Source organism: Camelus ferus, chromosome 17, assembly GCF_009834535.1.
Source record: "Camelus ferus isolate YT-003-E chromosome 17, BCGSAC_Cfer_1.0, whole genome shotgun sequence".
In the NCBI taxonomy this organism is placed as follows: Eukaryota; Metazoa; Chordata; class Mammalia; order Artiodactyla; family Camelidae; genus Camelus; species Camelus ferus.
Window position 1 is genome coordinate 42,562,017 of NC_045712.1, and position 12,033 is coordinate 42,574,049.

At 49.2% G+C, this 12,033-nt stretch overlaps 1 protein-coding gene across 1 annotated transcript in view; it reads right to left on the reverse strand.

The window, feature by feature from the left end:
• CTDSPL (CTD small phosphatase like) overlaps nt 1–12,033 on the reverse strand; it is a 115,897-nt gene that overhangs the window by 3,820 nt on the left and 100,044 nt on the right. Inside the window, 3 exon segments of the mRNA XM_032459237.1 lie at nt 3,373–3,558; nt 7,587–7,679; nt 11,048–11,104. Of these exon segments, the coding sequence (XP_032315128.1) occupies nt 3,373–3,558; nt 7,587–7,679; nt 11,048–11,104 (336 nt within the window).

Consider the following 12,033-nt stretch of genomic DNA (forward strand, 5'->3'; position numbering starts at 1 on the left):
GTTCTTCCACCCCAACTAAAATCAATCCAAATCTACCTGGTTCGGGAGGTGGTTCAGGAAGGCACACTTAAACGTACCCAGTTTGCGTGCATTTGCCTGTTTTGTTTTCCTGCTGCAGAAAAGGTAGCCAGATACTACTACATATAAAATAAATAAACAACACAGTCTTACTGTAGAGGGAAGGGAACTATATTCAATGCCTTGTAATGGCCTACGATGAAAAAGAGTATGAAAAGGAATATATATAGTGTGTGTGTATATAGATAAATAAATAAATACATATATATAAAATAAATGAATCACTGTGCTGTACACCAGAAATTAACACATTATAAATCGACTACATGTCAATTAAAAAAAAAAGAAAGAAAAGGTGGCCAGAATGTAGAATACATAACTAGCTCAGCACCTTGCTAATTCCAAAAAGCTCTTTCCATTATATCAGACTGGCTCCTTGCACCTCAGAGCACTTGGAGCCAGAGGTCATCAGCCAATCATTGACATCAGGGAGCCCATGTGGAGGGCATCAGACGGTTTCCACTTGGGGTGACTCTGCCATGCTGCAGAGCAAGGAGAAGTGGACCATTTTCCTCCAATGCTTAACAGTAACCAGTTAGAAGGGGAAGTATAAAATTTCAGGATGTTCTGAAGCCATGGGCAAAGGCAGGATTTTCCCTTGGTTTTAGGCAGAGAGGGAGAGAGGGAGGGAGGGAGGGAGGGAGGGGTGCTTGTGGGTGGTAGTCAGGGGTGCAAAGAAGAGATATAAAAAGACATTTGGGGAAGCCAAAAAAGTTTAAAAGTAATATTTTTGACTCTTACAAATCTAAAGACCGATTAGAACCACAACAATTCATTATGTAATTTAAAAAAATAAAGGATTAACAAAAAAATGATTACTCCTAGGGGAAGGGACGGGAATGGGGGAGAGGGCAGAAATGACACAAGACTTCTCTAAATTTATCTTTGTTGACAGTTTTGATGTTGAAACCATGTACATGTGTTACACGATGGAAATAAAATTAAACCATTAAGAAAACAAAGCAACAAAAAGTGAACCTTAGTGTATATATGATTGGTGACATAATCACACAAAGGATTTCAAGTGATTTGGAAACATGGTGTTCTGTTTGTAGATTTCTCAAAAAAGCTGTAAATTCATTCAACTGTTTTTATTTTTAGTAATAATATTAAAATAATGCTTTTTGAAACTTAAGCATACATATACTATAGAATAAATCAAATATATAATGAGGTTAATATCTTTAGGAATCAAGAGTTTCAGCATAAGAGACACAAACACAAAAACAAAGAAATTAAATAAAAACTTTTCTAACTGAATTAGAAAAATCAATATGAATTTATGATTTCATTTTCATTCTAAAAATAAGTGTATTTTAGCTCTGTCTGGTAGAAAGGGCTGGAAACAAAGGATATCCCAGTAACAGTGAGAACTCACCCAGACTGTGGTCTCTAAATACCATGTTCACTCATAGGAACCAGGCTTCATGGCTGATTCCAGGGCTGGAGCAAGAAATGGACAAGATGAGCCTGAAACATCTTGTTGAAACCAGAAAGCAGGAAGCTATCAAAGACTAATGTTATTTGAAGGGAGTGTCCTTTGGCCAGAGGTGAACATTAGAGCTTATATAAAGGTAAAAAATGGATTAAATTATAACATTAAAAAATTCATGAGTTCCTAATGGTACATAAAAAAAATTCACCGGTTACTTTTGGAGGTTCCTAGGCCACCAACTCATCACTCTGAAAATTACAGAATTAAAAAGAACTTACACTTTACTCTGACTTCCCTATTCAAACATTCAAACTAAATTTTAGGGAAATCAAGGAGTCACTGAGAGCAAGTTTGATTAAAAAAAAAATAGAATTCCAGCCAAAAAATGCAGAAAGAACGATGGAATTTAGAAATCACCATTTTGCAATTCCTAGAGAAACAGTGGATGTAGGCAAAGATCATCAACCACTGCTCGCTCACGCTTTTAGGTGAAAGGTCGACGGGGAATTTAAGAATGGATGGAGCAGGCTCACAATGTCTGAATCCACAGATCAATTTAAAATCTTTAGAAGTGGGAGATTATATGCTTCCTGGTGTGATACCACAGTGAGTTCACAATACCATGCAACATAGGGACCTTGTTTGGATTCTGATGCAAATGTGAGAAAACAGTTCCAGATGATGGGGAACAGATGAACACAGACTACATATTAGATAATATAAAGCAATCGTGAGTGTCGTCAGCCATGATACTGAAATTATGATTATGCTAACAAGTAATCCTCCTTATCTGTTATCCTCATTACAAAATGCATCACGTTGAGTTTGATGAACTCATTAAAAGGAACACAGTCAAGTAGAATAAATTTTAACATGTTCAAATAATGATCATACACTAATTGGATCTAGTTTGAACTCATTTTTTTTTGTTGGGGGGAGGTCATCAGGTTTATTTATTTATTTTAAGTATTATTTTTTAAATGGAGGTACTGGGGATTGAACCCAGGACCTCACGCATGCTAAGCGTGTGGTGTACCGCTGAGCTGTACCCTCCCCACTGAACTCATTTTTTTGTTATAAGTGGAGCAGCAGAGTTCTGGCCAAGGAAAGGACCCCGTGTAGGCTTTTGCTGAGTCTGAGAAGCCTGGGCTTGGGAGAAGCATACTCTTCAGGGCCTGAGCTGAGGCCTGGCGTGGTGGCCACTGCAGACTGGTCGGCAGTCACCGGTGGGGCTGATCTCTCCTCCCCTGGATATGAAGGGTGGGAGCAGGGAGGGCACCTCTCCTGCTGTGAGTTGTGCACTAGGAGCTGCCACACTCCAGGGAGTTTTATGTAAGAAATGTTCCCATTGTCTACTTTTAAGACATCATTATGAGGCAGTAAAGCCTAGCAGTCTTATCTGAAGACATCACTGAAGTGTTTTATTCATTGTGAATACTTCTGTTGAAGAGATCACCCAGACCTTTTGAGTCTGCAGGGGACACAAGTTCTGGGCCACAGCCAGGTCTGGGAGGCTGGTGACAGATGGAATCTTCTCAGTCACAATTTTAAAGATGCTAAGAGGATACAGGCTCACTGAACACTTAGCCATCGCAAGCACCCTTCTAAGTGTTTTTGGCACATCGTCACATTGAATCCTCAACAATTCTAGATCAGTACGTCTATAATACCCATTTGACAGAGGAGGCAACTGAGGTTCAGTGAGGTTAAATAACTTAGTTTTGCTAAGGGGCGGAGTTGGGATTTCACCAAGGAAAGGGCCAAGAAAGTCCATGTGGGTGCTTGAAGGGACAAAAGTGGTCCTGCTTGGCAGGAGAGCTCAGGTGGAGCCTGTGTCCTTTACCTTTGGGGCTACTTACTGCATTCTCAGGATGGAAGATGTACGAGGCAGGAGAATTGTCCACGATGATCACCTTGCTCAGCTCCCGTCCCAGGCGACTCAGGTCTTTCACGTAGTTCCCACGATGGAAGACACATGATTCTCTGAAGAGCCGGGCCCGGAACACACCCCAGCGGTCCAGCAGGTCAGCCACAGGGTCTGCATACTGGAAAGCAGGTGTCCCCATGAAGGCTGGGTGCATGGAAGAGCCCAGAAGCCCTGACCTCCTGCAGTAAAATCCACATGACTTTTCTAAAAAGGGATTTAAATAACTGCAGGTCTTTCAAGATCCTGGTTATTTCTCTGACACCCTGGATTCTTTCATTTCTCTCACTTCTCATATCTAATCCATCAGAGATTCTTGTCAGTTCCATCTCCAAAAATATCTTGAATCTGCCTGCCTGTCCGTGTTTGTATTGTCACTGCCTTTGTCCAGGCCTCTGTCTTCTCTGGCCTGAGGTGGCCACGTGAGCTTCCTGAGGAACACCCGCCGCCCAGTTCCCCTAGGGCATCCCACTCATTCACCTCCCAGCGGTCAGAGCGGCCACAAGAAAACACCTGTCCAACCACGTCCCTCCCTGTACTGTCTTCCCGCTACACTTGGAATAAGGCCCACACGCCTCACCCGATCCCGTGTGGCTGCAGTGGTGATTTCCTGTCACCTCTCAGCTCCATTTCAAGTCACTGGAGCCACACCGGCTTGGAACGTGGTCAGAACCTTTGCATGGATCCCCTCTGCTTGGATCACTCTCTCTCCAGCTCTTTGCACCAACTTCTCCTTCTGTCTCCTCGTTTTTCAGATCTTGGTTTCCCTTACCACCTACCTAGTCCGCCTCCACCTTCCCTCTTTGGAGACTCTCTATGGCCTCATGGTCATTGCCTTTTTTTTTTTTTAGCACAGCCATGGAGCAGAGAAACCTTTCCCAGGTATAAAAAGACAGATTCAAAATAAAAATCATCTTTGTGACAAAAGCGACTTGAAACCAAGTTGTTAAGATAAAAATGGGACAGTAACAGGTACTAACCTGCTGTGTGGTTGGGGTGAGGGGGATTCAATGAACCTATGGGTGTCAGGAACTCAGCCCAGGGCCTTGCGTACAACTGGCACTCAATTATGTCTATTCTAACATCCACTGAGCCTCACCTCAACTTCAACATCAACCTCAGTTGGTCCTCCTCCCCTCCAGGGACTAGGAGCTCACCTCCTGCCTGCCTTCTGCTCTGGGAATACTGCCCAAGTAGCCCCTGTGTTTTGAGGAGGGAGGGGAACTCGGGGAGCAAGCCTGGACCACCCACATCCTCAAGTCTCATCACCATCTGAGACAACCTCATGTTCTCGTCACCTGTCAGGACCTAGGTCTTGCCTGTTGCGTCCCCCATGACACCCCAGCACCTGGCAGGTGCCCACCTCATGGTAGGGGATCAGTAAATTTTAGTTCCATCAGTGAACGAAGAGGGGACTTGGAATCTGGCTTGTGTGCACAGGACCACACTGCCCCCTAGAGGTGCTCTGGGTGGCCAGGCCGGACCAGCCCCTCATTGCCACAGGATGGTACTCAAGATACCACCTCTATTTACTTGGAGCCCAGAAGTTTGATGGGAGAGAGTCTGAGGCCTGCTTACAGTTGGGATTCATCTTGCTTGGCTCCCTTCCATTGCCTGGGAAATTTTTCCCCAAAGTAAGCTGAACTGGATAAAAAATTATGCCTGAGGGCAAATCTTCGTAAGTGAAGATGTCTGAATGGCTGGGCCAAAAGGCAGAAGAGTGGCAGTTCCAAGCCATGTGAGGTCACATGAGGCCATGCCTCAGCACCCAGACCCAAGTGAGGGGCACATCCAGGTGTCCCAAGGGGCCCAAAGCCTCTGCCAGGGAGGAGGGAGGCACCGGAGGCTGGTGGGGGTGGGAGGCCAGCAGTGGAGCGCACAGCGGCCTGAGTGCAGAGCAAAGGCCGGCAAGGCTGCAGGATACAGGGCTACAAGCAGCAGCTCTGGGTCCACGGCAAAGTCCTCTCTCCAGACACATCAGATGGAGCAGAGTTCAGGAGCAGCCTGGATTTCATGCTGACCAACTGGGGTGAGCTCAGGGCACTGCAGTTTTCTGCTAGTGAGTGCTGCCAAGCGCCATGTGGGTTGGTTACAAGGGGCTGTGACTCAAGCTGGAAAGGACAGTTAATTTCCTAATCGTCATCAGCACTGCCGGCGGTGGCATACATCCTTCAGGGAATGTCTCAGTCTGGGCCTCAGAGATGAACGTGGGGAATGTAAGCTTCACGCGGGCAGAGACTGCCTCTTTTGTCCCCTGTTGTACCCCGGTGCCTAGTACAGTGCCTGACTCACAGTAGGTGTGAAGTATGTACTTGCTAGGTGAGTGAATGAATGAAGGAAACCAAGGTGAGGAAGCAGACACTGAAGGGCTCCGACAGTCAGCTGAGAGCTGCTGTGAGCCCCTGGGTGGTGGGCCAGGAGGTCCACTGCACTGATGGTGCTGGCTGGGTGCCGAGCCCAGAGCCAAGGACTGGGGTGTGCCCACCTGTCAGCTGAACTCGTGCACCGAGGGGAAAAGAAGCTGGAAGGCTGCACTGGGGGCTGATTCGGCAGAGCCGGCCTGGAGCAGCAGAGACAGAGAGGTTAGAGAGACAGATGGAGGGGCAGGTGGGAGCCGTCCAGGAAGAGAGACCGAATGAGGATGTTTAAGCGAGTGCTGGGGATGATGCCAAGGAAGAGTGATTTCCATTTTGGCCAAGAAAAGACAACTCTCCATCCACCGGCACCACGCAAACTTCCTGTTTGTCATTTCCTTGGTTATCAGGCTCCCTGGCACCTGGGCACTACGGCACAGCTAGTCTTGGCACCGCTCATCGGAGAGGAAATCCACCAGGGAAGATTATGCCTTTCCTAAGGCCACGGTCTCTTTTTAGGATGCAAAAGTCAGGCCCGGGCTTTGGATTCCCTCTCCATGGGCTCATGCTGCATAGCCTGGCGAAGAGCCTGGCAGAACGTGAGCAGGTGGGGTTCTCTCTCCCCTCGGGCATGACAGGGGCCCAGACCAGCAAGGCCCTGCCTGGCAAAGCAGCACGTCTGGGAACGCAGAGTCAGGGTCCCCGTCATGCAGAGAAGGAGGGAGCCACACAGAGACAGAACACGGGGGTCCTGGAGCAGTTCTGGAGACAGGTAGAAGGCTCACCTGGGCCCCACAAAGTTCATTTTTCGGGCTGCTCAGGGCCCCTGGTGGTGCCACCAACAAATGGATGGTGTTGACCCCATCAGGGTCAGGGCCTGAGACACAGTCACAGTAAGGATCTCTCCTGAGGAGCAAGGCCTGCCTGCCTGCCCTTCACACAGTGCGGGCACCTAGCACACCTGTCAAAACACAGACTAGACCACACTGGGGGCTCGCGGACCTGCTTGTTCCCTCAAACAGTGGGGGAGAGCAAGGAAACCACTCTTTGGTCAGAGCCAGTGTAGACGCTGGGTCAGAGATGCAAACCAAGCCACAGGACCAAGATGTGTGTGAGTTACTTTACCGCCACGAACAATGACGGCCATAAACAATGGACAGCTGGTGCACTTACCGCGGGACAGCGCCCAGCACAGCACCCAGAACACGGCAGGGGCTGAATACGAGTCGGCCATTTTGCTAAGCTGCTTATGGGTGTTATTCCATTTGCCCCATCCCATGAAGTAGACAGAATTACCTCCATCTTACAGAAGAAACTAAGGCAAGAAAAGGACCTTGCCTGAGGTCCCAGGGCTCGTTATGGCAGTCAGAACTCTCATTCGGCCCTAGCAGGTGGATGACTCTTTGACACTTACCTCTCCCTGAAACCTATGTAAGTGCACTCAAGAGCACAGAGGCGCGAGCCTCTAGCGTTTGGCTGCCAGTCAACAGAGGAGACGCAGACGCCCTTTCTTGGGGACACATGCGTGATTTCCTGGTCTGTGGACAACCAGCCTCAGTGGCTGTAGTCACCAACTTCCCAGAGCGTTTGTTCCCTGTGCTCCTGTCACTATGGTAACCTAGGAGCCTTTCAGGCTGGTACTGTGTGCATGGCCTGCATCCATCCCATCTGGGGTGGGAACCTGTCAGCAGGGAAACAGCTTCCCCCACCTTAACACAGGGCTGCTTGACAGACGGGGCAGGGGTGGAAGGGCTGGGGGCACTGGGCTGGGCGCTGGGGCTGGGGCGGGACCCACCTTGGCCAGGCTGGCAGTAAAGAGCACGCACTCGAAGAGCTGCCCCATCCTCTGGAGGAACTCATCCACATGTGGCCGCTTCAGCACATACACCTGCAAAGGCAGGGACAGCATGCTGGTCAGTCACAGCAGTCCCTGGGGATGGCCTGGGGCCAAGACGCCCTGTGTCAGAAAGAATTCCTAACGAGGTTCCCACCCCTTGCCCCCAGGTCTAGTGAGGTCTGTGTGAGGAGCCCTGTAGTCACACGTGGTGCCTCAGGCCAGACACACACCTCAGACTGGGCTCCAGGTCGGAGTTCAGAGCAGATGCCCCTCCCAAGAGAGAAAGGGAAGCCAACCAGGTATCGAGGGTCTTTGGGGTTTTCAGAACCGGCACGTGGAAGGGTTGTGCCACGACTCCATTGCACACGTGTTTCTCGGCACAGGCTCTGGGTCAGGCCGTTTGTGGACACAGGCCATAGTCTGGGGTAGTACTTTTGGTGGAGGTCAGGGCCTGGCCTGTTGCCCCGCAGGTCTGGGGCCGCTCTCCTACTCTGACTGGAACCCCTCCCTCGCTAGGAAGGCCTGGGGCCGAGGCACAGGCCCAGCAAAGCTGCAGGAAGGTCCTTCCTCGTAGGCTTGGGAAATCACAACAAAGGTAACTCTGCTTGGATCTACTACAGAAACAGCTATTTCAGGGGATGTGAAGCCAGCCTACTCCCAGGCCCCAGAAACGAGTCATCAGGAGGAGCCTCCAATCAGCGGGTGCAAAGAGCAGCACCCTCTCCTAGAGTGGCTGAGCTCTGCTCCTGATTCGGGGGCTTGAACGGATCTGAGGAAACAAGGGAGCTGGGAGAGAAGGCAGAGGAGGTGGGAGGAGGGAAGACCTAATTAAAACTTGAATAAATTCCATTTGAACTTAGCCACTTCCCTAAAATAATTTGAACTTGTTAAAATTCAATTCAATTCATATTCGCTGAGCCCCAGCTCTGGGCTCAGCCTGAAGCGATTACAAAGGTGAATGAAACACAGGCCTTGCCCTTGAAGAGCTCACAGTCTAGAGCAGATATACAGAAAAATACATCAAAATAAACATGCACAATGAAAGCTGTAGTAGAGGGATACACTAAGGATAATTAACTCCCCTCTGAAGGGAAGGGAATCACAGAAGGGACCATTTGGTCTGGACCTTGAAGGATGAAGAGGAGTTCACCAGGCCAATAAGGATAAGTGAGCTTGTAGGCAGAGGAAACAGTATGAGCAGGAGACTTGGCCTGAAAATACTTGGGGTGTTAAGAGAATGGCCAGGGCCCGGCATGAGAAGCCCTTCAGAGGTGGTAATAAAAGAGCGGGCACCAGGAATAGAAGAGGAGGCTGAAGATGAAGTGTGAAAGGCAGGTCAGGGTGAGAACACTAGGGGCCAGGAACGGCAGATGAAGCAGGCTGGATACCCCAAAGGACAAGTAACAGAGGGAAACGGGGGCCTCTGCCCCACACAGAGGATGTGCTGCTGGCAGAGGAACTTACAGAGAGGCATGACTTGCTGGGAAACTTGTGGCTGACTGAAAGGGTGTGCAGCCGAGGATGGAGAGAGGTGCCAGAGAGGTAGGATGGTCTAGGGTGGGTGCCAACAGGGCTCTGAGGAGCTGGGAGGCCTGGGTGGGGGCAGAGGACAGGGCCTGTGGCTGCAGGAGCTCCAGGCCCCCCACTTTGCCCACGAGACGCTTGGTGCCAGGAACAGGTGCGGCCTGTGGTCCTCGGTCTCCCTGGGATACTGCTCCGAAAGCAAGCTTTGCTATGTGCGAGGGCAGGGGACTGGTTTGGGAACACTGGTGTCGGTGCCTCTGGCAGAGAGGAGGGTCCTGGGCCCAGAGGCCAGCATCCAGGCCCGCGTCCGCGTGCAAGTAACCAAGAATAGGCCCCTTGGGACCTGCACAGCCTATCCTGGATTACTTGAACGAGGCCACGGCCTTTGCCAGGGCCTTGGTCCTCCTCTGGGCGCCTGTGGCTTCGTTCCCTCAGGAGAGAGAGTTTCTGACCCCAGTCTTGGGGTATTTACCGCCAAGTGAATTGTAGCACAGTCTGGAGGGCTGGGGGAGCTGGGCAGCTCCTTTGGAAACGGGCTGGCCAGAGCAGGTCAGGCCCCGAGGGCCATGCTCACAGTCAGGAGGAACGAAGGATTAATTTCTCTCCGAATTCCTGTCATGCCAGTGGGCAGCTTCTCCTCTGTCTCATTATCTTGCAACATGAGCCAAGATAATAAAAGCAGAAGCTTTAACTGCTTCTCAGATGCTGAGTTAATTCAGCTGATGCTTCTGCAAATGCTAAATGCCCAAGTGCCTGCCATTCTGGCTCCCTGATGGCCTTCAAAAGCACGAAGTGTGGAGACACTATGGACAGAGCTGCCTTTCCCAGGGATGAGTTCCTGGCAGGACCTCCTGGCAGAGGAGAAGGACTCAGGAAAAGAACCCTGGGTCAGGGGCAGGAAACTGGAGCTCTCATTTTAATTCTTCCTATTGTATGACCTTGAACCAACCCTCTCTCTGACTGAGACTCAGTTTCCCCAGGTGGACAATGAGTTGGCTGGACCAGCTGATTTCCCAAGGCCTCACTGCTCTGACACCCTGCACTCAAGGGCCAAAGAGACTACTGGCATCATTAAGGAAAGACAATACGTTACGGCTCAAGCACCAAGGGAGGGTTTTCCTCCTGGGACATAAACAAATCAGGCCAGAGACTCTCCCTTTAAGACCTTGGGGTTGACAAGGAAGATGACCGGATCACCCTGGTGGAAAGCCTACAATGTTTTCCTATGATGTTTCCAATATTTCATAAACGAAACTATTCCTGGAGGAGCTTCATGCAGAAAAAAGGAGAATAAGGAAAAAAAATATCAGAACAAGGATGCATGCCAACCGACTAGGGCATCTTTATTCAAAGCTGCCTGCTGATCCAAAAACACACACCCTTCCTCCTTGCCCTTTTGGGTTGGGTTCTTGCTAAATATTCACTGGAGAACACGATGCAGGAGCGACAAGATCAGCCTGGAATGGCTGGCATTGGAAACAGACAAGTTTTCACGAGAATCTACCATAACTGGGTGACATGTGACATTTTCCTGTTGCCTGGTAGGAGACTGGCTGAGAGCAATTACATGGGGAAGTTAATTAGACCATCAAGCTAGGCCAGTGGGGGATATGGAAACTTCTAAAAGTCTGCATCAAATCAAAGAACTATTTGAACTTGCAACCACATCTAATATTAACAAGCCAATTATAGTTTCCCTTATAAACTCAGTATAGATTTCCTCCGAGTAGGAAAAAAAAAAGCAGAAAATCATTGCGTTTTAAAATAAAGTCTGCTTCCTTTTGATTCAGTAATAAAATCATTACTGAATTGAGAATTTAGAAATAAAGTTCATAGGAAATGTAATTACTAAAAAATGCTAACTTGAAACTCAAGATTTAGCTTTGATTTCTTACCTGATGTATAGTTCCATCGATTTCAACGGGAACAATAAAATCAGCATTACTAATAGGCTGGAGAGAAAAGAAACTATGATTAGTATGTCTGAAAGAACAAAACAAAATAGGAAATTTTAGCAAGAAAAAAAGCTTGCCTGGACCAATGTTTTTATCATTGGAAAAAACAGTTCAGGATGTTGACACATGCCTTGGTTCCTCAAAAAAATATAAGCACAAGCAGGAAAGCCTATGATTTTCTGTTCTGAATATCGTTACATTTTCAGCATCTTGGTCCACACTCTTTAATCACCTGCCTGGCCCCACAAAGGGTGGTGCACCTGGCTTGGGAGTGGGGCTCCTCAAACTACAGCTCTTGCCTGTGGCCCCGACAGGACGGCAGGAACCACTGCTGGCCACTAGGGGGAGGAGCTGAGAGCCTGACAGCGCAACTTGGGGGAAAATACTTTGTGCTGGACCCACTAGAGCAGACTGCACTGTGAGGGGCTGCTTGACAGATGATCGGTACATGAACCCGAAGTGGGGCCACAGATCTGCGGGCTGAAGTCAGAGGCCACAGCCACGATCCTGGCAGGCTCTTTCCCCTCTGGATCTTGGTTCCTCCTCTCTTCCAAAGCTTTAGCAATGCGTCTGATGAGCGCACATGCTCCATCCAGTCCTACACAGCAGTGATTCTGGGCCTCGCCTGGCACCACCTCCTGCCCTGGGGGGTGGGGAGAGCCAGTCCCCCCAACCCCGCATCCCCCAGACTGCTCTGCTCTAGGTAATACCATATCCAGCCCACTCACAAACTTCCTGCATATTTAAAATAACTTTTTGAAATATTAATGATGCTGAAAATTCAAATCATCAGACCACAAACCTTTGGGACAAGCAGGAGAGAGACAGAGGGAAGGAGCGCACGTGTGTGGGGGCCCCTGGGCAGGGGCGTGGGGAGAACAGAGTCTCTGATCAGAATCTGAACTGGGGTCTGCCTTTAAGCCCAT